General features: G+C 55.0%; 8 protein-coding genes across 8 annotated transcripts; 4 read left to right on the forward strand and 4 right to left on the reverse strand.

The window, feature by feature from the left end:
* Positions 1-1,701: 1,701 nt before the first annotated feature.
* On the forward strand, positions 1,702-5,052 carry CDEST_08094 (Putative NT-type C2 domain-containing protein). Its single transcript, XM_062924253.1, has 5 exons — positions 1,702-2,492; positions 2,916-2,932; positions 3,053-3,076; positions 3,151-3,760; positions 3,829-5,052. The coding sequence occupies exons 1-5, from the start codon at positions 2,480-2,482 to the stop codon at positions 4,533-4,535; spliced, it is 1,371 nt and encodes a 456-aa protein (XP_062780304.1). The 5' UTR covers positions 1,702-2,479; the 3' UTR covers positions 4,536-5,052.
* A 137-nt stretch (positions 5,053-5,189) lies between these two features.
* CDEST_08095 (Putative Heat shock protein 70 family) lies at positions 5,190-7,118 on the reverse strand. The gene is made up of 3 exons (XM_062924254.1): positions 6,898-7,118; positions 6,696-6,822; positions 5,190-6,618 (listed from the first exon to the last, which is right to left on the reverse strand). The coding sequence occupies exons 1-3, from the start codon at positions 7,028-7,030 to the stop codon at positions 5,199-5,201; spliced, it is 1,680 nt and encodes a 559-aa protein (XP_062780305.1). The 5' UTR covers positions 7,031-7,118; the 3' UTR covers positions 5,190-5,198.
* Positions 7,119-7,387: 269 nt separating this feature from the next.
* On the forward strand, positions 7,388-8,717 carry CDEST_08096 (Putative exosome complex RNA-binding protein 1/RRP40/RRP4). The gene is made up of 2 exons (XM_062924255.1): positions 7,388-7,698; positions 7,761-8,717. Exons 1-2 carry the CDS (start codon positions 7,501-7,503, stop codon positions 8,289-8,291), a joined length of 729 nt encoding a protein of 242 aa, XP_062780306.1. The 5' UTR covers positions 7,388-7,500; the 3' UTR covers positions 8,292-8,717.
* Position 8,718: 1 nt separating this feature from the next.
* CDEST_08097 (Putative Zinc finger C2H2-type) lies at positions 8,719-11,171 on the reverse strand. The gene is made up of 2 exons (XM_062924256.1): positions 9,091-11,171; positions 8,719-9,041 (listed from the first exon to the last, which is right to left on the reverse strand). The coding sequence occupies exons 1-2, from the start codon at positions 10,890-10,892 to the stop codon at positions 8,762-8,764; spliced, it is 2,082 nt and encodes a 693-aa protein (XP_062780307.1). The 5' UTR covers positions 10,893-11,171; the 3' UTR covers positions 8,719-8,761.
* A 2,766-nt stretch (positions 11,172-13,937) lies between these two features.
* Positions 13,938-16,602, forward strand: CDEST_08098 (Putative P-loop containing nucleoside triphosphate hydrolase, DNA2/NAM7 helicase, helicase; the record flags this gene model as incomplete). Its single annotated transcript, XM_062924257.1, has 3 exons — positions 13,938-14,099; positions 14,156-15,860; positions 15,917-16,602. 3 exons carry the CDS (start codon positions 13,938-13,940, stop codon positions 16,600-16,602), a joined length of 2,553 nt encoding a protein of 850 aa, XP_062780308.1.
* Positions 16,603-17,799: 1,197 nt separating this feature from the next.
* Positions 17,800-18,865, forward strand: CDEST_08099 (uncharacterized protein; the record flags this gene model as incomplete). The annotated part of the gene is made up of 2 exons (XM_062924258.1): positions 17,800-17,817; positions 18,038-18,865. The coding sequence occupies 2 exons, from the start codon at positions 17,800-17,802 to the stop codon at positions 18,863-18,865; spliced, it is 846 nt and encodes a 281-aa protein (XP_062780309.1).
* A 157-nt stretch (positions 18,866-19,022) lies between these two features.
* On the reverse strand, positions 19,023-21,085 carry CDEST_08100 (uncharacterized protein). Its single transcript, XM_062924259.1, has 2 exons — positions 19,978-21,085; positions 19,023-19,893 (listed from the first exon to the last, which is right to left on the reverse strand). The coding sequence occupies exons 1-2, from the start codon at positions 20,214-20,216 to the stop codon at positions 19,065-19,067; spliced, it is 1,068 nt and encodes a 355-aa protein (XP_062780310.1). The 5' UTR covers positions 20,217-21,085; the 3' UTR covers positions 19,023-19,064.
* Positions 21,086-21,758: 673 nt separating this feature from the next.
* CDEST_08101 (Putative AMP-dependent synthetase/ligase domain, AMP-binding, AMP-binding enzyme domain, ANL) lies at positions 21,759-24,263 on the reverse strand. Its single transcript, XM_062924260.1, has 6 exons — positions 23,950-24,263; positions 23,637-23,872; positions 23,210-23,575; positions 22,894-23,151; positions 22,673-22,835; positions 21,759-22,619 (listed from the first exon to the last, which is right to left on the reverse strand). The coding sequence occupies exons 1-6, from the start codon at positions 23,990-23,992 to the stop codon at positions 21,949-21,951; spliced, it is 1,737 nt and encodes a 578-aa protein (XP_062780311.1). The 5' UTR covers positions 23,993-24,263; the 3' UTR covers positions 21,759-21,948.
* Positions 24,264-24,344: the final 81 nt, after the last annotated feature.

Below are 24,344 nucleotides of genomic sequence, written 5' to 3' on the forward strand. Positions count from 1 at the left end.
TTATTGGGCGGAGTCGAGTGTCTCTATTTTCCATCACCAGACGTTTTCTGAGAAGCTCGATGGAGCCGAACCATCCCCAAAGGAGCGATGAAATAAGGTGTGAAGGAGGCCCGTTTTAGGTGGCCCCCCTTACGTTAGAGCGCAGGAGATTTTCTGTGTCTCGACGTTGTGATTGCACATCTCTGGCGGCCCTGTTGGATTCAAGCCCGTAAGCTCCGTCGATGATTGGAGAGGGTATGTCATGGTGCTCCTCGGGCTGTACGTACCACGCCAGCTAGCCCCTCCGACTGGAGTTTGGAAAACGTGGTGGCTGCTGTGGTTTGTGCGTGGCTGTCTCATTTTCCTCCTTCCTCCTAAACAGGTTCCGACGAGGAAAAGAGCATGACATAGCTCGTTTGCGGCTGGAGGGTATGACGTAAGTACGCGGCTCGGGGAAATTTTTAGCAATCTCGGGCCTGGGCATCGCTGAGCTGTGGAGTCGGCACTGCGTCACACACGCGAGGGACCACCACTCCACGGATGGTGCGCCCCGGGATCACTGGGCGTTACCCTCATCGAACGGTCCCCATCCGGATGTCGACGACGCCTTTCTTGACTTTCGGTCCCTATCGAGCTTTCGGGAGGCTCAACGAAAGGTCTGGAATGGCCCTTTTCGTCTGGTTTGTCTAGCCGGCCCCGGCGCGTGCGCGCAGTGGTCGCGAAAGTGGTCTGTCCCGGACCGCCACGTATCGCATCGCATCGAGCGTGCGGTCTCTCGTGTCTCACCTGACCCTGCCTGTTCACATCCCCTTCTCGAGACATCATTTGGGGGCCAGACCTCTTGCGGATGGGTTTGGACAGGAGCCTGTCGACCCGTGTCTTGCGAGAAGCATCGCGCCCACCTCCACTAGCCGTATTCTTTTGCGAGAGTCTGGGCAGGACCCAAGCACCGTGAGGATGTGGCTTCAACGCCTGCGATAAGTATGGTTCGAAGCTTACAAGCCTGGAGCTAGCTACATGCTCCAGCGCCAGAGCCATATCGCCGAGCCATGCTTTGTAGTTCACCTCCGGAGTGGTCTCGCTCCTCGTTTTCAGGCGGGGCAACCTGCAAGAGCTAGAGTTTGTTACCTAACAAGTGTATTTGGCAGGACCATAGGGTTGACAGCCAGACCGGCGACGACGGGTGTTTAATGCGCTTTATGCTCCTCGCTCTGATACCACCGAACAGAACAATGAACAGTGGCCGCGACGAATTCTCATGAGAGCTTTGTAATCAAAGGACGAGAACGGCCGACTTATTTGGAGTTGGGGGTAAAACTGGATAATAATAATAAAAAAACTCTGCGGAGGGGGGTGACACTTTCTTGACGAAGTCAGAGATGTCAAGGCAGGTAAGCTGCTTACATACTCAAGTATGTTCAGCGGATCTCATGCGCTGCAAGCGTGTATTCAGACGACTGTGTGTTTCCCATGATTGATGATTATGCGAATAAATGAGAAAATAAGACATGGTGAAGGAACGTTAAAGCACGTTGAAGGCTTCTCGTCCCCAAGTAATTGACGAATTAATTACATGCTGACAGGTTGGACCTCTTGATGTGGCGCAGTATACGAATGTGGCTCGTTTAACTTTAGCCAAGGCACATGCCGCTGCCGCCGTCGCCCAAGACGCTGGGGGCCATTGGCGCTGGCTCGGCACGCTTCCAGCATAACGGATGAGTTACGTACTCCCCTGACTTCGATCAAACTCTCTTCCTTCATCATCCGAAAAAAAAGGTTCAACGAGAAGCGAACACGACATTCTCTACACAGTAGAAGCCTTATATACGTTTTGACTCCCCACCATCGTCGCCAAGCAAACTGTCCGCGCCTTTGAACATTTCTGCGATACTGTACATATATCGACCCCCTTGTCTGCTGAGTAATTCCGCCAGTGGATGGACTGGAACCCCGAATTCCTGACCAACCCCTGTCCTCCCATCCAAGCTCGCCCTCTGCCACTCTCTCGGCTTCGGCCTCTCTGCCTTCGCCCACGGACGAACGAAGGGGACGAACGTGCGGACGTACCTACGCACTGGACTGGTCGATAGACGACACTTGGTCACTGACATCGCATGCAACCTCAAGCCTTTTCTTCAACGCGCACGTTAGAGGAAACTCAGGATAACGGTGCCGGCATCCTGTTATCTGAAAGCCGCGTAGGAAGTCGGTTCTGCTGCAGCTTGCACCCCCTCATTAGCCCCCTCTCGTTACCGTATTATCCGACCATTCCGAAACCGAGCGTCGCTGGCTGACAGACGGGACAAACACTCAGCTCCTCGGACGTGTTGTTGGCCATTGTGCGTGCCTGCGCCCACGCCTACATCTACCTTGCCTGTCCTTGCACCTAACCAGCGCGCAATCTTTGCTCCGACGGCGCGCGGACCTCACCTGAGGCGGCAGGTATTATTGACCTGTTCCCCGCGACGAGCCCCAGCCAGCCATGCCCCTTCCTTGAGACATGGCCTCCTTAAGTAAGCCTCTACTTGCTCTCCTCCCCGATTCGTCCGCGCTTGTCGTTCGTCCTATGTCGTTGTTGAGCTGGATCTTAACGGCGTTGCTGGCCTTTTTGTACCCTTACTCACCCGAGTCGACATCCTGTGCCACCACTGGGGCTGCTGTCGGCTCACCTCGACCTTACGTGAGGCTGAGGTGTCACTGAGACAATCCAGTGGCTACCCCTTCGCAACCTCATTCACCTATCGCTCTCAAACAACCATCCTCATCATTCCTATGTCTCTCCCTTCAATCGCTTCTTGCTGAGGCCCGGGGCTTTCAAGTCCCCGACTCGTTCTGCGTCGGTTCCTGTTCTCGTCACTTTTCTTTGTCACCAGCGTATCGCCCGCCCATCATGAGTCCCCTCAAGAGCATGGCTAACGGGGGATTCCTGCCCACAGTCAATAAAAACAGAAAGGTAAACCCAAAACGACCATCGTCCTGTCGCGGAAAACTCAATTCCATGGAGTGGAGGATATGCAGCGTCGAGAAGGCGGCCACTCAGCGAGCGGGTTTTTGGGCTGACACTTTGTAACAGCCAAAGTTTGAGCTACACCTAAAGGTGCGAACCCGTCCCAACAAAGCCGTGCATCCGTTTTTAAGACTCGAACTTGGGTTTACTAACCCCGCCTCCAGATCTACGACCTGAACAACGTCCCGCTGGTATCCGGAACATCAATCGTAAAATGGCATCTCTCGCACTCCATCCACGCTGAGCACCGGGGGCGGACGCCGAAATGCCCCATATCCAACCACAAGGTTGAGTACAACTACTCCAAGATGGTCAGCCACATTCGGATCAGCATCGACAAGAACAACAACCTGACCGAGTGTCCCATCGAATTCGAGGTCCTGCAAGAGTTTCCTGGCAGCGGGCGCGAGGAGAAGATCTCGCTCGGCATTGTCAAGCTCAACCTCAGCGAGTATGTCGAGGAGAGCGATGGTCTCGCCCGCGAGAGCATGAGCTTTGATCGCGGTCACTCGCGCAAGCGTAGCAGCGGCACCAGTCAGAGCCCCATATCGCCCAGGGCCCCGATCATGGACGAGCCGGATGTCGTTGACGGCATCGTAAGGCGTTACCTCATGCAGGAGAGCAAAATCAACAGCACCCTGAAAATTGGCATCCTGATGCTCCAGCTTGACGGCGACAAGAATTATTCTGCGCCCCCGCTGAGGACCGCGCCTGTCTTTGGAGGGATTGCCGGTATCGTTGCAGGCGAATCGGTTGAGCAAGACGACGCTGGGCGTACGTTTGCGACTCCTGGAATGCTTTAATTCTCTTATGTTTCCTGAGCATGCTGACAACTCTTCCAGAACTCCCGACAATGGCCAAATCCCGCGACGCCTCCGAAGTGCAGGACATGTACCGCCGCGCCCTTGCAGCTTCCTGGTCCTGCCAACCCGGCGAGCTCCCCGCCGACCAATGCATCGAAGACATCTTCTCCGGTGGCGATGGCTGGCGGACAGGTCGTCAGGGACGTACCGGCAAAAAGACGGCAACTTTTGACCTCGACAACAGCGGTTCCCTGAGTTCCGACGATGGTGGCATGAGCGGCACCCTCCGACCTTCGGATTTCCGCAAGATGGAGCGGAGACAGCAGCAGGCACAGCAGCAACAGCAGCAACAGGATCTGCCTCAACAAGACCATCTCCACCTCCACCGCCTCCACAACGGTCACCGCCACCACTCGCGCAACAACAGCGGCTCCAGTGATAGGAGCATGAGGAGCATGACGACCATCGTCACGGGCCGCGGTGACACCGCCAGCAGCACTGCCGGAGCGAGCAACGTCGCCCGTCGGGGATCCCACAGCCGCCCTCGGGGCCGAGAGGGGGAAGGCGGCGCCAACGGCCGCAGCTACGGACGCTCGAGGAGCCGCAGCGGCAGCATTGTGAGCCTGGCCCCAACGATGGGTAGCAGCGATCGCGGACGTGGGGCGTCAAGGCGGAATAGGGAGCTCGAAGAATTTGACGTGCGGGACGATCTCGTCGCGTGGAGGTTGCCGGGCGCTGTCACATAAATGCAGGGGATACGGTACATGACAGACACGTAGAGGGGACCAAAGGTTCCCATCACCTAGGTTTTGTTCCATTGCCCAGGTTATAGCGAGGTGTTGGTGGGCAGGCGTTCGTTTTCTTCATTGGCGATGATGCTCCCTTTCCTTGTCTTCTTCCATGGATAATGCATTGCTGGGGTGTTTTGTTTCTTTATGCACAGCCGGTACGCACAGCTAGTGGAAACTTGTACTTTTTTATACTGTTTTTTCGTCTCTCTTCTTGGTTTGCCTTGCCAGTTGCAGCGATTTACGGGTTTATTTGCGCATTCATTGTACCCAGGGTTCTGGAAAACGCCCCACAAGTCTTTAAAAGCATCCAGGAAACCCCATTTCCTAAAGCAAAATCAAAAGACTTGTAGGAAGCTCACAATGTCTATACGACTTCTTGAATGCTTTTACGTCCTCACTCTTGCTCTATGTTCCAGTTCCGTTCATTCCCATGTCTTGTGGACCGTTCCCTTTCCCCTTCCCTGAAATCCATGTCTATGTCAGAAAGAAGGGGAGAGAACCTTCATTCCCCCTCCTCTCATTTCAAGTTACCACTCCTGCGCCTGGCCCACCATCGCTTGACATGCGCTCTTTCTGACAAGTCGCGAAAACAGCTTATCCCCAACTGACGGAAACACTTCAAGGGGCCTTGATGTTGCCACGAACACCTCCCTTGCCGCCGACCTCTCTCGCCGTTATCGTAACACCCAAGTCGGCGGCGACGTTGATGGTCACCTCGACCTTAGCGCCCTTGCTGACACCGCGGACAGCGGCCTCGGCAAGGGTGGGGCCGACCTTCCAGATCTTCTCGCGCGTCTCCTCCTCCTCGTCGGAGTCGAAGTCGGAGTCGGAGTCGTCACCGTTGGCCTCGGGCTTGGCCTTGGGCTCGGGCTTAGTAACCTTGATGTGGGCACCGCCCTCGACAATGCGGATGAGGACGTCACCGCCTTCCTTGGGGCCGGCGACGTGGATGGTGCGGCGGGCGGGGACGGCCGTCTCGGCAGGGACGACAGGGACGAACTCGTCGTTGGCGCCAACGACACCGATGGCGTTGGCGATGTGCTTGACGACGGTGACGGCGGCGTGCGTGCTCTGGTCGATATCCTCGGCCTCGTATTCCTGGATCAGCGAGGCCTGGAGGGCGGCGCCGCGGGCGAGGAGCTCCGAGGGGTTGATAGCGGAAGCCTGAGTGGCCGGGGCGATGACGTTGGTAGACTCGGGGAAGAGGTTGGCGAAGTTGGCGGCGATGCGCGGGGTGTGGGCGGTGCCGCCGGCAAGGATGACCTCGTCGATGTCGAGAACGTCCAGCTCGGCCTTCTTGACGACACCCTCGACGAGACGGTTGAAGCCGTCAAAAACCTTGCGGGCGATCATCTCGTAGCGCAACCGGTTGATGGTGGAGGTGAAGTCAATGCCCTCAGCCAAGCTCTCAACGCTGAAGCTGGCGTTGGTGCCAAGGGAAAGGGCCTTCTTGGTGGACTCGGACTCGGCCCTGAGCTTGGCCAAGGAGCGGGCGTTTTCGCGGGGGTCGGTGGTGTGTTTCTTGATGAACTCCTTGGCGAAGTGGTCCATGACGACCTGGTCGAGGTGGCTTCCGGAGAACTCGTAGTCGTGGGCGGTGGCGAGGACGGTGTACATGCCGCCGCGGGAGGCGATAACGGCGACGTCTGAGCGGGTGCCGCCCAGGTCGGCGACGACAACGATCTTGTCCTCGACCTTGGCCTCGGGGCGGGCGTCGTAGGCAAGGATGGCGGCGATGGGGTCCGAGATGATCTGGAGCACCTCGAGGCCGGCGTCGTTGGCGGCTTTGGTGAGGGCTTCCTTCTGCTTCTCGGAGAAGTTGGTAGGAACGGTGATGACGGCTGATGTGACCTTCTTGCCGAGGTAGTCGGAGGCGGAGCCGACGAGGCGGCGGATGTAGCGCGTGGCGGCCTCAGTGACGGAGACGTTTGAGGGCTCCTCAGCGCCCTCCTTGTCCTTCACGGCGAAGGAGACGGTGCCATTGACATCCTGGGGGTGAGCGGAGGCGTGGTTGTAGGTGGGGTCGATAGACTTGAAGCTATTGCGGGCGCATCAGTCAGATGATGCTAGGTATAAAATAAAAAAAGACAATTTTAGGAAGGGGAGGACTCGTACTCCTGACCAAGGAATTCCTTGAAGTATGCGATCGTGTTGCTGGGATTCCGGATGAGGAAGCTCTTGGCCTGGGCGCCATAGTACTCGTCTCCATCGACGTAGGAGAGGATGGTGGGAATTTGACGGTCTGGCAAGAATCCGCATATCGTCAGCGCTGCATCCTACTACGCCACCCTGTATAACATCCATTAGAAAGACTCACCTCCGTCCTCGTTGGCGATAACCTCGGCCTTCTCGTCCACGGTGTAGGCGATGGAGCTGTTGGAGTTGCCAAAGGTGATACCAATGACGGTGCGGTCGCCCGGCGTGGGCCGCGAGTCACCGTTCGCAGCCATGTCTAAAGGTCGCAAAGAAAGATATTGGAAAACAGTGCGTCCGAATGTCTGTTCGGAAGGAGGGGCGAGAGCAACTACGAGCGTTTGGCTTTATGCTTGACTTTGGGGGGCTCCTGTCAAGATCTCGGGAGGGAGGTGTGTTTTCAATGGTGGTGGTTGATGGTGGGGGTTCAAACCGTGCCAAAATTTTGGGCAAGGGAAAAAAATTCCTAGTCGCTCTATCGCCCAGTGGGACGCTCCCATTTTCCCACTCTCTCTTCGCACACCCCGAGCCGTGTCCCAATCAAATCCAATTCGCCAGAACAATGTGGGTGCCCCGCTAAAGCTTTCAACTTCTTGCTGCAAGGCTGACTGAAATAACTTAATTAATAGCAAGCGGGCGCGCAGAAGGCGAGAAAACAGTAATAGATTCGGCCTGATCCGGACGATTTCAGTTCAACATCACATCGTCCACGCATCAAACTCCCACCATGTCTACCGCCGGTTCTTTTGTGCTCCCCGGTGACGAGATCGACGCGTCCCTGATTCCGTCACATCAGAAACTTCCGCTGCGACTCGGTCCCGGCCTTCGACATGTTCCTCCCAGACAAATAGTGCCCACCATCGCCGGCAAGCTGGTCTCCGACCGCAAGAAGAACTCGATATGGGTTGAGCAAACGAGTGGACGGGTGAGCCAGAAAATCCATCGGATGGTCCAACCTTGCTTCGCATTTGCTAATGAGGAAAACAGTACATCCCCGCCGCTGGCGACCTCGTCATCGGTACCATCCAGCGCACCGCCGCCGAACTCTACTACGTCCTTCTGGCTGATTACTCGACACCTGCGACCCTGCCCCAACTCGCCTTCGAAATGGCAACGAAGAAGTCCCGCCCTCAGCTGGCCTCCGGCGCCCTCGTCTACGCCCGTGTAACGCTCGCGAACAAGCACATGGACCCCGAGCTCGAGTGCGTCTATCAGTCCACCGGAAAGGCCGACGGCCTGGGTCCTCTGGTTGGCGGCATGCTCTTCGACATATCTCTCGGCATGGCGCGCCGCTTGCTCAAGCCCAAGACGACAGATCTCGTCGTGTTAGAGGAGCTGGGTGCCACGGGTGCGGCCTTCGAGACAGCCGTGGGCCGGAACGGCAAGATCTGGGTCAACAGCGAGAGCGTCAAGATCATCATTGCGGTGGGAAGGGCCATCCAGGAGACCGACGAGCATGGTCTCACAGCCGAACAACAGAAGAAGCTCGTACGGTCCTTAATTCAAGACCTGAGTTAAATTCCATGCCTACGCCCCCTCGTGATGCTTTTTTGCCTTGTTCTACAGTGTTGACCCTGGCCAGTCCTCGGACCTCCGAACGCCCATTTGCTGCCATGGCTGCTTCCTAAAGTATAAAAAGAACGAATGTACCCGTTTTGCCTCCAATTTCCCCGTCCCTGGAGGCAAACATGCTGTATATAACACAATTGCTGGATGGCAAAAGGGAGTGATGCCCCTGAGCATCGCTGTCGATTGTCCTTCTCCCTCACCTCTCCTGAATCTCTCGTCGTTGTCCTGCTTCCCGTTCGCTGACGAGCTCTGGTGGAGGTGGCTTGCAAGTCACTAGTCTGTCATTCTTAACAGACCACTTCCCAAGCGCCTTCCGGTTTCCTGGCTCGTTGGCTCCGCCACTTCATTGAAAAGTATCTCGTCGTATTTCCCATTGAGCTGGTTACGCGGTTATTGCGTACAGCCAAGCTGTCCACATCTCACGTTCCTCCCATCGCTTCATCTACAATGTCGGGTTCTGGGTCACACACTGGCGTAACCTGATGTATGTTCATCATGTGACGTCGCCAGTTGTCCTTTCGCGGGAAGGACTTGCCCCCGGCTTTGGAATAGGGGCAGGTGCTGACAGTGCAGTGGAACTTCTTCGTCTTCCTGTGTTTGTCGTTTATATGGCGATCCAGGTGCGTTTTTGTACCAAACCTCTTGCCGCAGTTTGGATGACTGCACTCATGAGGTCTCTCATGGTATCTCTTATGGTGACTATGGCTGTTAGGCTTGAAAAACAACCTAGCGATGGAGCTCAACCTACTTGAGTTTATGAACTTGGTCAAAGAATCTGCCGCATTCGTCACAGATGAACGTTCGAGGGGAAGGTTGCAGTCCCGGGTAAGGCGATGTGCTGTTACGAATGTCTGAGCTGCCTTCTGATCTTGGAGACGGGCTGCTGTCGATTTGTGTGTTTGGAGTGCTCTGATTTGATGGTCCAGAACTGGCGTGACCCAGCATCGGCGGCGAGTGTTCGGACGGATCCGTCATCTCCCCGTCGAGATAGTGTTGGTTGTGTTGGTTGTGACCAGGCATGAGGTGGGTAGTGTCAACGGGGCGAGCAGCGTCGTCCATCCGATGATCATTGGCAATAGTATTCGCGCTGTTCCACCCGTTCTTTTGGGCATGTGGGTTCTCGTATAATCCTGGTAATTCAATCGACTCCTGTTGCTTCTCTGACGGGAATGGCTGCTGCTGCTGCTGCTGCTGCTGCTCGGAGAATTGCTCTGTAGGAGATTGGGGCGTAGGAGCTTGCGACGGCTGCGGTGGTTCTGAGGCCGGCTTGGTAATAATAGCGGTTGGTCTGGGTGGCGAATTGGCCATTTGATATAGTTGCTGATTGGTGTGCCAGTGATGCTCTGTCGGGTTTGACGGTGCCATTATATCCATAGGGTTCACGGTTCCCGGTGCGGCTACAATGGGGGGCAATATGGGAGGCGACTCAGTGTGTTTGGCGCTTCTTTTCGCCTCAAGCTCTTGAGCGTGATCAACTTCACCCGGCTCCGACATAGGACTAACAGGCAGGTGGATAGGCGAGGCCAGTTGACGAGCTGACACGGCCGCGGAAACTGGCCCACGGAATGACGCGCCAGTGACTTCGATAGGAGACTCTGACAGTGTTTCGCTCACAACGGGCTGCGAGGGCTGCGAGGGCTGTATTGACTGACCCTTCGAGCGGGTAGAAGGGGAATCCTTGGTGCTCATGCGGCGCATCAGATTTGTCAGGTTCAGCTTCAGTGAGCTTCCCTGCGAACCGGACCGCGCTGGAGGCAGCGCTCTGGTCAAAGGTTCATCGGTGGGAGGAGGTGTGACCATGCCAAAGGCCTCGGAAGGAATAGTCGGGCTGTAGTAGGTTGCGCTGTGGCCATGATTGGCATCAGCATAGTCCATTCCGTCAGCCCGAGTGGCAACCAGCTCAAGATTAGCAGGCGTCCATGGATAGGATGCCTCGCTCTTCCAAGTAGGGGCGCGTCCGAAGGAATACTCGGTGGTGCCGCGTCTTGTCATCACACTCGGTTGGGTGCTGTCGCCGGTGAAGCCGCGCTGGTGATGGTTGGCCAACTCATCGCTCGGAGGGCGATCGACGCCGTTATGAGACGATAAAGTCGTGTCCCTGGTAGATTCTCTTTCCGTGCCTCGCAAGGTGTCGGTCTTATGGCCTAACGAATCTTTCGATGACAGACGACTATGGGCCTCGGGTCCGGGCGCCGGCGCCTGTCCCGGAGGACCAATCGGTCCGGAGACGAAGGCCGTCTCCGTGTCGAGACGTTGGGACAATCCATGTTTCCTGGCTCGTCTACGCCGGATGATGAAGGGATAGGCGCAAACTACGGCGAGAAAGACGGCAACAATGACTCCAACAACGACGCCAGCGATCCCCCCTCCAGATAATGCCGCCGAACGGGGCTCTAGTGTCGCGCGGTTGGAGAGAAACACCATCTCCTGTCTTGGCTCCAGTCGGCCCATGTCAGTCGAAGGGTCTAAGAAGGATGATGGACTGTCGTCAGTGTCGCCAAGGTCTGATTGGGTAGTAATACCCTCAGACGAGGCTGCGGGAGGGGCCATTCTCGGCACCGCGCGTCAGCACTCGCTGCACCACATGAACCGCCCAAAGACCTAAGACACTCTCAGATGACGACGACGCTAGCGGTGCGAAACGGGAAGACGAGCAAAGGGCGCTGCCTCGTCTGCGGACTGCGATATATCCGGAAGGGACCTACTGAGATGTTGGGTGTGGGTGGATGAGCGGTCGCCGTGATGGCGATGAGCCCACGAGAGAGGAAGCAGCGGGTGAAGTGCAGTTGGAAGTTAGCACAGTTACGGGGGCAGTTGGATTATTAGGCCAGCGCAGGCAGGTGATTCAGCCTCACCAGACCGGTGCGCTCAGCAGGCGGGCGAGCGTTGTACGGGGGAAGTTGGAGTGGATCAAAGGTTGGACTGGGTTGCCTCCCGCCTCCACGTTCACCTGCAGATTAGGGGAGTACATTGGCGTCCCTATGGCTCACACGACCGGAACGCAGGGGGCCGCCAGTTAAGGCTATGAAAATGCCGGCAAAGGAGGGCAAAGATTGGCCATGCGCAAGGTATCTCGCTATCGACCCAATGCTCCATAATTACGCCGGAATGGCGAGTCTCGGCCAATCGCGTTCTCGGACTGCCTCACTGCCCCGCCACATGGTCTCTCCACGACCCCTGGAAAGTGAAGAAGGGTTGGGCCCGCTGCATTTCCTGTTTGAGTGGTCCGTATTGGTGCCACCCGTCCACTGCCCTGATTCCCTATTCCCGCAGCCGGCGAGGGGAAACACATCCTTTTGCTGGGTCCCAGACGACGCTGTTGAATGGGAAAATTCGAGAAATCCTTGGTCGGTGGGGTAGATCTCCATCGCCGTTAGGAACCTTCAGGTCGGCAAGGGACGCCAGCGGAGATGATCTCAATCCGTCAAACCGACATGCCGACACGACAATCCGCAGTCCGCAGTCCACACACAAATCGCTCACATTAAATATCGCCTCCTAGCACTGCCAGGTTTCACCTTATCTCGCTCTCTCGCCCCCTCTCCATTTCTATCTCTCTATTTTATGCTCTGCCCCTTTCAGAACCAGAGGCTAGCACAAGTTGTGCCCGCAGCGGCATCGGGCGGCACAAGATGCATATTATCAACTGCACTGCTTCCAGGCTTGCTCCAAAGCCGAGTTGACATGCCGCGTCCGGACGCACAGTTTGTGGCAGTGACAGCGTCATCCTGGTTCGAAGCTGGAACTTGCACACCTGGCGGGGAAATACTGCAAGGCTTCCAGGGACTTGCTCGTGAATGGATGCAGCGAGGTGGCTGCCCTACCCCTGTCTTAGTGGACCCTGCCTGTTCGAATTGGTTCTTAGTTTGGGACAAGGTCTCGCTAAAATAGCCACAAGACCCGGCCCAGCGGTAGGCTTTGGCCGACGATGGAATGGACGACGCATCAACACGTGAACATAACCAACGACATCTTGTATAGCAAGGGTGGTCGACATCTGGTAGTGATGCTTGGCATTCGGCTACTGTGCATCTCGAGTCCTTCCATCCCTTTTTTCCCCTTGCTCTAGATTCCAAAGTCGATCCCAATGATATAAGCAGACTCTGCTTCGCCGAGGCAAGGAACCGATGTCGAAATTGGCAACCTCGGGAAAACCCCACACCACTCCACCTTGTCGACGTTCTCCAAAGTCCAAACAATGACAAACAACAAAGGCGTGATGGCTCGAGACAGTGACGAGCCGGCTGACACTGTTTAGCGCACAATACTATCCCGAGAATATTGGGATGACATTTACAACGGATGCGGGTTTCCTATAGAACATGAAGTATTGTCATGTCTTGAATCGTCTGCGGCCTCTGTTCTTTTTGCCATCGTTTCCATCACCGTCTGCTCTAATAATCATTACATTGACCGTCGAGTTTACAGCCTGGAACTCTATGTAAGTAGAAGGTTGTCCGGCGAAGATGTGATCGTTTTAAAAGCATATATCAGTTCTGTAACACATTAGCGTATTGGGCGTTTGGGAGTGTCGTCCTGAGATTGATGGGTACCCATGCTATCTAACATCTTAGGTGTCTAGAGCTTTTTCTTATGCGGTCTCTACTACCTGTATGGTTTTGAATTTTCGTGATACCTCCACTGAGAAAGAAAAGAGACAGTTTCTTCCTCAGGTTCAACGACTTCTCCATCAGGTGTATTGATGAGTTGCTCTTTCCTCTTTCTGCCCCTGCCTTCTTTTGTCGATTTGAGAAATACGCCTGCCTCAACTATTCCGGCAAGATCTGCCTATAGTTTGTTGATATAAATAACAGGCAGGCAACTTGTTTGAATCTTCTATTAAAACACGCTGCAGCAATTCGGCTTATTCGTGGATGCCTGGAAATTAAAATTGCAGAAAACAAAACTAAAAACCACATTTAGAGGCATTCGACCTCTACCTGACGATCTCCTCTTCCTGCGCCCTATTGCCTATTGCCTATTTCACTTCTCTCTTTCTATCTTCCGCTAGTTGCCTGATCATCCTCACTTAAATAATTGCTTGTTAGAAGGACTAGAACCAAGGCTTTCCTATTCTCTTCCTCCCCCCCCCCCCCCCCCCCCCCCCCCCTTTTTTTTTGTCACGAAACACCAGACTAACTCTTAACTCTTGCAACATTGGATTTACAATCTGACCGTCTGTTTTCCTGGAAAGAGGGTGAATCACTAGGTACCGACCTGCCTAGGTAGGCACTGAGCCGCAATCTCCCGGTAAAAGAGGCAGGCGCGTCACCTTTTTGCACCTTCCTCCTGTCTCAGGCCCTGCTCTGATACCATTTTCCCCCCTCTTGCCCAAACGAAAATTCGCTCACACACAATCTTCTGTCCATTGGCCTCTCCTCATTCACACTTTTCATAACGAACTCGGATCAGCTACCATATTTTCTGTCGAGGCTGTCTTTCCACCTTACAAGTTACCCGCCCCGCTCTCCCTACTACACATCGACGGTTCTAGCAGCAGGAACAGCTGTAACTCCCGCAGGCAGGCATTTCAGCAACGTAGTACTTCTTCTGCTGTCTTTGTCACTATGTTCAGTGCTGACAATACACAGATAGATGCTTCTTTCCAGCTGGAATGTGGGCTACGGGCCTATCGACGAAAGCCCGATCATGGAAACTAGCCAGCCCGTCCCATGCGTTCTGTCATTCAACATTATGGCAGAGGATAACACGGGAATTGACGATGACAAGCGTGGATTGCCTGATCTACAGCAGCCTGTAAGATGTTTTCCTTTCGTCTGTTGCTGATACATTAAATTTGACATGCTATACAGCAGTTGTCTGATCGGGGGTGCGGTTTTCGAATGGTCCATTCGTTTCAGAGCAAGCAAGAATTTGCGCGCGTCCATGGCGATGGCACCAAAGTCGAGATGATCAACGAAGCTTTCGCGATGGATCAATTCAACAATACGACCCGCACAAGATACGCCTGGGTTGTCGCACCTATCCCGGGTCCATATTCGCTTATCTCTTCTGATCTCCAAAAGCAATGGATCGTTCTGGTCGAACTGCCAAGCACGCCAGAGCGATTTTTCCCTGCCGAGGGAGACACATGCAAAATTGCCTTCCTACAGGACTTCGAGTTTGATGGCATTCCTTACAACCAAGGCATGCTCGCGGCTGAGCGAGTCTCGAATCCATATGACGACATGCTCGACAGACACCCATACTCCTCTCATGCGGTCTTCACTGTTACTACGGAGTACTTCGCCCATCCTGTCACCAAAGAGCGATTTCACCCGCTGGCTTCGATCGAGATTGCCCAGCCTATCGACGTCAGTCACCCGCCCACCCCATTGACCTTGCGCAATGCAGTCGTCTGCAAACTCCAAGTCCAATCAAACACAGTAACATACGAAGCTGAGTTGTTGGCGTTGTCTGTCTTGACGGAACCAAAGAAGGAGTCGAACGTGCTGCCGGAAGCAACTATTGGAACCTTTGAGTACCTGCTGGACTTCCGAAAAGAGCCCACTTTCAGAGTCGACCTTTTCGAAAAGCTGCCGCACATGAACCAGCCAAACAAGCACCCGAACGCCTTCTTACAGGCAGTATACAATCGACTGGATCACGATCACAAACACGTTTACGAACAGCTTCGACAGATCCCGGCTGGTCTTGCCCTGATTCTCGGCTGCCCGGGGGCTGGAAAGACGTCGTTGAATACATTCATCGCTGCAATGGCGATGTCCCAGCCTGTCATGAAGCCTCAGGGAGATGGAAAACAAAAGCGCCAGCCAGTCAAGATTCTCTACCTGCTGGACGTGAACTATCCGTGTGACGATGCTGCCAGCAGGGTACACCACTTGTTGAAAGATGCCGGCATCAACAAGTCGGTCATTCGGGTTCGTGGTTGCGCTCGCGAGATGAAGCACAGCGCAAAACTGCACCCACAACCACAAGCTCCGGAAGAAGATGCCACCCCGGATTTTACTGCAGGATTTCTCAAGCAGGCTCGCCTGTTCAGTGGCTTACAGAGAGTTCTTCGTGACGAAAAGCGAGCGCCGACACTAGACGAGGTGGCTTGGGACAGATACGAGGCCGACAAGACCAAACACAAGGCTCTGACAACGATGCTGAACAAGTTGGGACAGGGCGCAACGAAGACAAAACGGACGGCGAGAGAGTTAAGAATCTGTGTCGCAAAACTTTACTTCTCTGTGATTAGAGAGGCGGACTTCATCGCTACCACTCCGGTCGGTGCGGCCGGCTATCTCAGCAAAATGTTTCGCCCCGATATCGTCTTTCTGGACGAAGCTGCACACGCCCGAGAACTTACGGCCATGATACCCATTGCTCTCTATTCGCCACATGCGTTCATCCTCACTGGTGACACTCGACAGACTCGACCCTTTGTTGAATGCGCCAAAGGTTCAGCCAAGGGAGTCCAAGAGAACGTATACGCCAAGCAGCTGATGATAAGCACGATGGAGAGAGCAGATCTCGCTGGCGCTCTACGCAGCAAACTTCTCATCAGCCATCGTGAGTGCAGGCATCCAGGTCGACTTTTTTATCTCACAGTTGCTTACTATACCCAGGAATGTACGGCAACCTCCAAGAGCTAGCATCGGAGCTGTTTTACGATAGGTTGTTGATGTCCGGTATACCCGAGACTGAGAGATTCCCTGACACACTCTGCCACCTGCAACGATGGCTAGCGAAGGTCACGGGTGGCAAGGAATGCACTGTACCAAGGGTCCTGTTATGTCACCGAGGTTCAATGGAGGTCAGGGAAAGGTCCAGTTTCTATAACCCAGTCCATGAGGCCTTCATCCAAAAGCGATGTTACGAGCTACTCCAGGATTCGAACTTCCAGCGCGTCGATCAGCCCGACAAACCTGGTCGGATTCTAATCATTACGCCTTACAAGACAGCTCTATTGCGGTACGAACGTTTTATCAAAGTCCTTCCATCCGAGTTCCAAGCCAGACTCGAGATCGAATTGAGATTGAATGCCATGGAAGTTCGTACAGTCGACTCGGCCCAAGGCCACGAGGCCGACTTCGTGTTCGTCGATACGGTTCGGACAAAGAGTGCCGGGTTTCTGAACGACCCGAAGAGACTTTGTGTCATGCTGACACGCGCCAGACTTGGGGAGATGGTGCTGATGCATGAAGGGATGACAAAGAAACTTAGCATTGGCAGAAGCCTGCTGGACGCCGAATGGACGACAAAGGTGTATGATCACTGCCGTCAGAATGGTCAACTGCACTACATTGGCTGAAGTATATGGCAAGGGATGAGGGATTATGTTGTGGAATTGGACAAACTTTGACAGTGGAAGGTATACTGCCACTTTCTCTAAAAGGGTGGTACACTGAGATACGGGCCAGAAAAAAGGTGTAAACTAGATAATGGAATTGAGAGAAAGCATGTTCAGAGGCATGGCATGTTTCTTTTGGTGTGCTGAGCCCCCGGCTGTGTTTTTTATTCCTCTCTGTGCTCCCAGAAGCCCTTCAAATTCCTCACCCGGGTTCTCTCTGTTGTCTCAAGGCTACACTGTTTTTCCCCCAATATGCAATGCTAATGATCAACCAGTAACCACTGTCAGCATTCCGTGCATTATGAGGGGAAAAGATGCGGTAGAACCAAATCTGCTAGACTGGGTCCGGCAGGGGCTTGTTTGTAACTTGATGGTTTCTGCCCGTATAAGAAACATTGGTTGGAGAACATGATGAAGATATAGGGGAATGGAGGGTTTTGTTGAAGATTGCCATGTCAGTCCAGAAGAAAACAGAGACATGCTTCCATATCATCTTTCTGGTTCCTTGTTTTTTTCCTACCCCAACCACAATGCTCTTGAGGGTCACTGACAAGAAATTGATAGGAAAAGAGTCCATCAAGTCCAAAACAGAACTTGGGCCCAGCATGGAAAAATGAAGTCCTCAAGATCTTGATGAACTGAACCCGGGCCATCGATATCGGGATTTTGACACAAATTCAAATGACCGAGGCAGCGAACTCGTGATATCTTGCCATAGCATGTGCATGCCGTGAAGCTCATTTGTACATCAGGCTGAACCCTTTCGCAGCCCATCTCATCATATCTGGGGTTCTAGATTGCAATCCGGCTTCTCAATACCCATTCGGCCTTTCCCGAGATCCTTTCTCAGAACTCAAGTCAGAAAATCGGACTTCATCACGGCCTTATCGAGCTCAGTTTGGATTGGCCGTGCTGATAGTCACTCAAAAATGCCACCCAGTCAGACGGCGATGTCGTGTGCCACCGCATATGCAGCTTGTCAGTCGAAACCTATAATCTAGCAGTTGCTTCTACCGGCAGAGATATGGTGGTTGCAGTATCTGCTGAATCCAGTGGCGTTAGCGAACACCTGCGCCAAGACGATAAGAAATTGCTGGGCATCCCCCTCTTGCAAGCGGGCCATCCTCATGTAAACTGGACACGCCCACCCTCTTCCTCATGGCTGCCAACCATCCGGTGAAGCATTGCTTCAGAACATTCTTCTCTGGACCCGGAGGTGGGACGTTTGACTACGCCGTCGCGAAAAGAACGCCGCCGAGGCCATCGATTCCAGAAGCAGGTCGACCATGGCGGATGCAAATACGATGACTGCATCGATACCAGCAACCCAGTCGCAATCGACCGAAACCGGGGTACCAGCTGCCTGCTTCGACGTCTGCAGTGCGTACTTCTATAGCCTGAGAACACCTCTTCTGCTCCCGAGATAAAATCTGACCAGGGTTACCGTATAGACAATGCATACATTGAAATTCAACACGTCGGCAAGACTCCTTCGATATGTAACGGAGATTCAGACTTTTCGCGGGGCTACCGAGAGTGTGTTTCCTGCTTCGAGGCAAACTCGGATCGTACAAACGATGCCACCAACGTCTATCTTGAACTGAAGTTCCGGCAGTTCCTAGATTACTGTGCACTGCAGACGACACAACCCAGCTATCCCTCTACCCTCCTGACGATCAGGACGGTTGTCCAGTTCGCCGACATAACTGCCATTGACGGGAAGGTTCTTTCGGGCGTGCTGCAGACGAGGACAGTGACGGAGCTGAAAGCAGAAGCCACTACCGAACTGCACACATTCTCTCGACAGACGTTTTCGTGGCAGACTCCGATACCGAGCGAGACGAAACCGAACGAGACTGAGCCCAGGGCTACGTCGGCGACTAGCGCAGGGGAGCCCTCCCCGGAGATGAGCAATGCGTGGGTAGCCGGGCCCGTGATCGGCGTCTTGACGGCAATCCTGCTTGTGCTCGCCGGGCTGTGGTTCCTCCGACGTCGTAGAAGGCGAGGGCTAGATCACTCCGCGGCCGGCGAAAACGACGATGGGAAGGAGGAGTTCCTCAAGGCGCAGCTTCATTCAGACTGTGTCCCGCGGCAGCCCGCGACGGAGCTCGAGGGTTCGTATCCGAAAACCATGCCCGAGATGATGACCAACGAGATTGCCGCTCAAGAGATGCCCGTCTCGGAAGGCGGGCATGTGGAAGGGGTGACGGGGAGAGGCCGATAAAAAGGCCGACGTCGTCCTCTTTCGTGTTGTCTTTTTCACGGCGATTGTGGTTCCCGTTCATTTACTTGCAAGGCAGATCATAGTAGCGCCGAGACAGCACGTATCATTAAATCTCATTCTTTTTTTTTTTTGACTGCCTTCTCGGCGTTGGTATCACATCACGTTCCTCCCAAAGAGCACCATCCAACACCCCAGTACCTCAGCCAATTATGCCGCGCCTCGCCCGGTTGGAGCCCGTAAACTGCAAGTTCTCGTTGCCAGAGACGCCCGTCAAGACGTTCCCGATGCCCTGGACCTCGCCGTTGCCGCCTTGCATGATGGTAGCGTAGTTGTTGGCGACCAGCTGGATGCCCGACACGAAACCCTGCTCGTCAAAAGCGCAGTGGCCGCCGTTGGGCGAGTTGTTGACCGTCTGCTTGGCGTTTACCTGGTCGGTGCTCAGGCCGGCGTCCGTGGCGATCTTCTCGTAGGCTTTAATAGAGGCCGGAATAGCCTCCTGCAGGTTAGAGAGCTCCTGGAGGGTGCTCTGGAAGTGGATGCGGGTGCCAGCGATGGCCTGGGGGTCCTGGACGGGGACCTGGGGTTCGAGGCCGCCGCAGTTGAGAAGCACACCATTGCCGGCAAAGTTCTGCATGTGGGCGGGCATGAAGAAGCCCGAGAGCATCAGCGAGCCGCCCGAGACGCCGGTGAAGAAGACGTTGGACTGGTTGAAAGCCATCATCTGCGGGAGGGTCTTCTGGACGAGGTCGTTGACAGCCTGGGAGTGGGCGACGCCGTCAGTGCGCCGGAGTCCTTGGCCGCCTCCCCAGAAGAGATTCGGGTCCGGCGCGAGGACGGCAACGCCGGCGAGGTTCTGCTGCACGCCCTGGTTGGGCATGTCGAAGAAGGACTGGCCGCCATCGCCGTGGAGGAGGACGTTGAGGCCGAGGGTGCCCTGGGCCCCGGGCTGGGCGGCGGCGCCGGGGACGCCGCTTGCCGCGGTGAACTGCTCGGCTGGGCCGCTGATCTTGAACCGGAGATCGAGGCCACTGGGGTTTCGTGTCAGCCGGCGTTGTCTCTCTTGAAAACAACAGGAGGAAGGGGTAGGTTTGTTTCGAGCGAGTGAGTCTTACTTGACGTTCGCCGTCATGTCGAGAATCATGGACCCGTCGGCCGCTTGCGAGATCCCTTGGGGCACCTGCGCGGCCTGCTGCTGCGCGGTCTGCCTGTTGGTGCGACCGTTTCCATTCCCACCGCCACCGCCGCCGCCTCTGTTCCCGTTTCCTTTCCTATTCTGCGGCGCGCCGTGGACGACGCTCAGCAGGCTGAGGACGACTGCGAGGGCGGTCAAGGGAGAGCGGACGGTCAACATCCTGTCGAAGGGGGAGTAACAAGGCTGTATTAAAACAAGAATAATAAGAGGGAAAGCAAAAGAGGAAGCCAGGAAGTGATTGGCAGCCAAGCTTGCGGCGCACGAAGATCAGATCCTTGGTATTTCTTGGTAGTGCCAAAAATAAGAATAAATTGGAATATCCCAAAAACCCGGGGAAGTCAAGAATCGAAAAGGAAAGAGAAACCGGAAAAGGAGTCGAGGGGAGGGGAGAATGGCAGGTTAGGTTTATCTTAAAAGACGAGTAAACCACTGCATGGGCATTGGCCATCTCGTAGTCATGGGCTTGCTTGTGTCCCCCCCCCAACATCCGAAATGGAACAACGGATAGTTCTGCAATGAACCGGCCTTGCTTCACGGCACATGGCCAGCTGCTGCTGTCTTCAGGCTGAGAGCGGAGAGGGGTATGGCCAGGGGAGAAAACGGCCAGTCATACGGGCCACCTGGGAAGCGAACCATCTCGAACCAAGGGACGAGAGAGAACAGGGGAGGAAGATGGGGGATAAGCTTGTCTTGTCTCCGTTTCGCCTGGACTCGGTTGTGTATGAGACTTGGGACAAGTCAGTCTGGGTCTGATCGTCTTCTGGCTGGGTTGACGACGCCGAATGCAATCATCAGAAGGCTCCCGAGAACAAGTCAAGTCCAGCAAGGGGAATGAACAATATGCTCTCTACGGAGACGCTTAACTGGTTCAAATTGGCAGCAGCGAACATGCATGGACTGGGCCGCTGTGAGGGTGCAAACAACATCCTCCTTGGCCCTTGGGCGAAGAAGTTGTGTAAGTAAGGCTCGACGAGTGTTTCGCTTGGCGCGTCTCTCCCAGCCCGGGACTCGGGAGCACCAGGATGCAGGCGAAAGAAGGTGTCGCAGACGTTTGAGGTTTGTCGAAACCAACCCCTGGACGCCCCCGGGGTGCCCTAGTCCCCCTGTCAAGCACCGCCGGCACCCGCCGCCAGCCATCCCCACTCGGGCTCTGTCCACAGTCCCTCTCCGCCACTGGCCAGGCCTGCGAATGGCAGCGCTTTGGTTTGTCACGACAGTCGCTGCTTCCTTCAAGGAATTCCAAAATAGCCATCCCAAAAAGAACAGATCCCCAAAAACTGGCCTTGTTTCAATAAAAGACGAGCAAGGTCCCTTGGATTTCTCCGTGGCATCATCGGGCGGGCTTGGTGTTTTGGATCTTCACGAGCTCAGGAAATGCTAAGAGCGACTAAGCATTGAGGTTCGGCAAGCGAGGATCCTGGTATGCAGGCACGAGGTTGTTGTGATTGGTTCTTTTTTCCAATTTTGGTGCAGTCCAGCTTGAAGCTTAGGTCTTGGGCTCTGGATAGAACAAAAAGGTTTGCACACTCAGGGTTTTTTTTTTGTTGTTGTTTTTTGTAGCAAAGACCAGGAACATCGAGACACCTTGCTACTCGGCATTAGCTTTTTCGGCGTTGGTCGACTCGAGGATGAGGGCACAGGGGCTCAGACGTCACTGGTTTCGTAATCGCCCGTCTGAACAAGAGAAGTAGCACAATCCACAGAATAGAAATCGCTAAATATGAGCGTTGCGTGGCATACGTCGTACATGCGCCCGAACTCGATCGTCTAATGCCAGCAGCCTCTCGTATCCATCCCGCCCATCTAAACCCGCCAGCCGAAGTTGTATACACACACACACACACACACACACACACAAATTGGCCAACAAACCCTCGGGTACGTTTTGTGCTCAGAGCTTCGCCCCCTTGGCCCTCCTGGTCTCCTTTTCGCGGTCACGGAGGAGACGACGGAGAATCTTGCCGCTGGGGCTCTTGGGGATGATGTCGACGAACTCCACGCCGCCCTTGAGCCACTTATGCCGCGCCTTGTGCTCCTCAACATACTTGCTGATGTCGGCCGCGACCTCGGCCTCGGGCTTGCTCTCGTAGCCGGCGGCGCGGACGACGTAGGCCTTGGGCACCTCGCCGGCGCGGTCGTCTGGCACTTGAATGACAGCTGTGTCCGACACGGCCGGGTGAGTGAGAAGATGCGCCTCGAGCTCGGCCGGCGCCACCTGGTGGCCCTTGACCTTGATGAGCTCCTTGATGCGGTCGACGATGACAAGATGCTCGTTTCCCGCCGCCGACTTGCGTACGAGGACCTCGTCGCCCGTGCGGATCCAACGGCCGTCTTCGTGCCACACGAATGTCTCGGCGTTGGCCCGCTCGTTGTGGAGGTAGCCCAGGACGACCGAGGGGGACTGTACGAGGAGCTCGCCGGGTTTGTTGTACTCGGTGATCTCCTCGCCGGTCGTCGGGTCGACGATCTTGCCGCGGGCACCCGGGACGAGAGAGCCCGACGATCCGACATCGATATCGATCTCGGAGGTTGTGCACACAACGGTGCTGGTCTCGGTCATTCCTGGTGTGTCTTAGTCACAGCACACCCCAAACGTCCAAGACACGAGAACTCACCGTAGCCTTGACCCACGTGCCACTTGGGGTACTGCTTCCTGAGGTCCTCCACAGTCTCCGCTCCAAGGGGTGCTGCGCCGGTGTAGACGAAGCGCACGCTCGTGAGGTCGTAATTGTTGCAAAGCTCCTGGTTGCGGATAATTTGAATGACAATTGGGGGAACCTGCGCGCATGGTCAGAACATGTTCCTTGCTCATAGTTGCAGCGAAAAGGAGCCTTACCACTGGGAGGCAGTTGATCTTGAACTTCTGGACGGACTCGAGGAATTGCTTAAGCTCAAACTTGGGCAGCACAATGATGCCATCCCCGCGCCAGGTGCCGCAGTGTGCAATGACAACCAGTCCGTAGATATGGCTAAAGGGCAACAGACCCAAGGCTGCTTGTGTCTTGATGCCCAGTTCTTTTCTGGCAACGGACTCGTATGTCGTGAACTGAAGAACGTTGGCAATGACGTTTCTGTGCGAAATCATGACGGCTTTCTGTAGTCGGTTGTCAGCATTTCGACTTTCCCAGTTACCATGGTCGAGTTTCACTTACTGGCAGTCCGGAAGTACCACTCGAATAGCACAAATAGGCGACCTGGCGCGCGCCCTGGCCCTTGACCCACTTCAAGGGTTCCAATTCCGGTAGAGAATTGCCTTCTTGAATCAGGCCATCGAGGGAGACGTAGGGTGTTTTTTGACTGACGCCTGGGACCGGCAACAAAAAGATGCGGTCATCGGGAAGGCCGACAGCCTTGGCGGCCTTGAGAGCGGTTTCTAGCAGAGGAATGCAGGTGAAGAGAGCCTTCGCGTTGGAGGAGCGAAGCTGGTGCTCGAGTTCTTGGGCCGAGTACGCGGCACTGGCGGGGGTGACGATGCCCGACAACCGGTGGATGGCATGAGTGAAGGGGATGTAGTCAATCTAGGCACACGTCAATCTCCGAGGGACAATCGACCTTGGAACGCACGTGGCCATCACATACTGTGTTGAGCGAGAAGAGCGCAACGACTTTGTCCCATTCCGTGCCCTCGCTCGGCGCGAAATCGAGCCTCTTTGAAATTGCTTTGGCCAAGGAGTCTGTTCGCTGCTTCACCTCGGACGCCGTGTACGACTTGCCCGACAGACCGCAAGTGTATGGACTTCTGGCCTCTGTGAGAGGATAGCGGCCGTACTTTTCATTGCTCATGAACTCGGCAATGGTGATCGAGTCCGGTGGGTCTGCAACATCTCGGTGAGCGTAGTTCGCCAGAGGGTTGCCCGAGGCACGAGGCATGAGGCTCAAGGGTTCGTCTTACCCATGGGCAACTGAGGGACCCATTTCGGCGATACAAAGACCATCTTGTGTGATGTGATTGAGGCAGAAGGAGTGGATGAGTGTGATTGAGTAGTCAGTCGTCGCGTTGACGCGTTTGTCCGAGGCCGCTGCAAGATCGTTGATATAGATGTTGGAACGTTTGCGACGAGAGAAAGGAGGGGGTGGTTCGGACTTTTGAATGAGGTCAAGTTGTCAAACAACCGCCAGCTCAGAGCCACCCGGGGGGGCTGCGCAGAGTTCCGATCCTTAACCTGCGTTGTGCCTCTGTGTCCCCCCTCCTCCCTCGGTGACGGACCCCCCGGTCCCCTCACAGCCAGAAGCAACAATTCCAAGACTTGGAGAAGGATAGCTTCCCCCACTTCTCCGCATTTCTCC

Source organism: Colletotrichum destructivum, chromosome 5, assembly GCF_034447905.1.
Source record: "Colletotrichum destructivum chromosome 5, complete sequence".
NCBI lineage: Eukaryota > Fungi > Ascomycota > Sordariomycetes > Glomerellales > Glomerellaceae > Colletotrichum > Colletotrichum destructivum.

Coding starts and splice junctions, on each gene's coding strand:
- CDEST_08094 (XM_062924253.1), top strand. Junction 3,077..3,150: donor AGTTTGAGCTACACCTAAAG/GTGCGAACCCGT, acceptor CCCCGCCTCCAG/ATCTACGACCTGAACAACGT. Junction 3,761..3,828: donor TGAGCAAGACGACGCTGGGC/GTACGTTTGCGA, acceptor CAACTCTTCCAG/AACTCCCGACAATGGCCAAA.
- CDEST_08095 (XM_062924254.1), bottom strand. CDS start 7,030: ATGGCTGCGAACGGTGACTCGCGGCCCACGCCGGGCGACCGCACCGTC. Junction 6,823..6,897: donor TATCGCCAACGAGGACGGAG/GTGAGTCTTTCT, acceptor GATTCTTGCCAG/ACCGTCAAATTCCCACCATC. Junction 6,619..6,695: donor AAGGAATTCCTTGGTCAGGA/GTACGAGTCCTC, acceptor CGCCCGCAATAG/CTTCAAGTCTATCGACCCCA.
- CDEST_08096 (XM_062924255.1), top strand. CDS start 7,501: ATGTCTACCGCCGGTTCTTTTGTGCTCCCCGGTGACGAGATCGACGCG. Junction 7,699..7,760: donor TTGAGCAAACGAGTGGACGG/GTGAGCCAGAAA, acceptor TGAGGAAAACAG/TACATCCCCGCCGCTGGCGA.
- CDEST_08097 (XM_062924256.1), bottom strand. CDS start 10,892: ATGGCCCCTCCCGCAGCCTCGTCTGAGGGTATTACTACCCAATCAGAC. Junction 9,042..9,090: donor GACCAAGTTCATAAACTCAA/GTAGGTTGAGCT, acceptor TAACAGCCATAG/TCACCATAAGAGATACCATG.
- CDEST_08100 (XM_062924259.1), bottom strand. CDS start 20,216: ATGTTGACCGTCCGCTCTCCCTTGACCGCCCTCGCAGTCGTCCTCAGC. Junction 19,894..19,977: donor GACATGACGGCGAACGTCAA/GTAAGACTCACT, acceptor ACGAAACCCCAG/TGGCCTCGATCTCCGGTTCA.
- CDEST_08101 (XM_062924260.1), bottom strand. CDS start 23,992: ATGGTCTTTGTATCGCCGAAATGGGTCCCTCAGTTGCCCATGG. Junction 23,152..23,209: donor GTGGTACTTCCGGACTGCCA/GTAAGTGAAACT, acceptor AACCGACTACAG/AAAGCCGTCATGATTTCGCA. Junction 22,620..22,672: donor GCACGTGGGTCAAGGCTACG/GTGAGTTCTCGT, acceptor AAGACACACCAG/GAATGACCGAGACCAGCACC.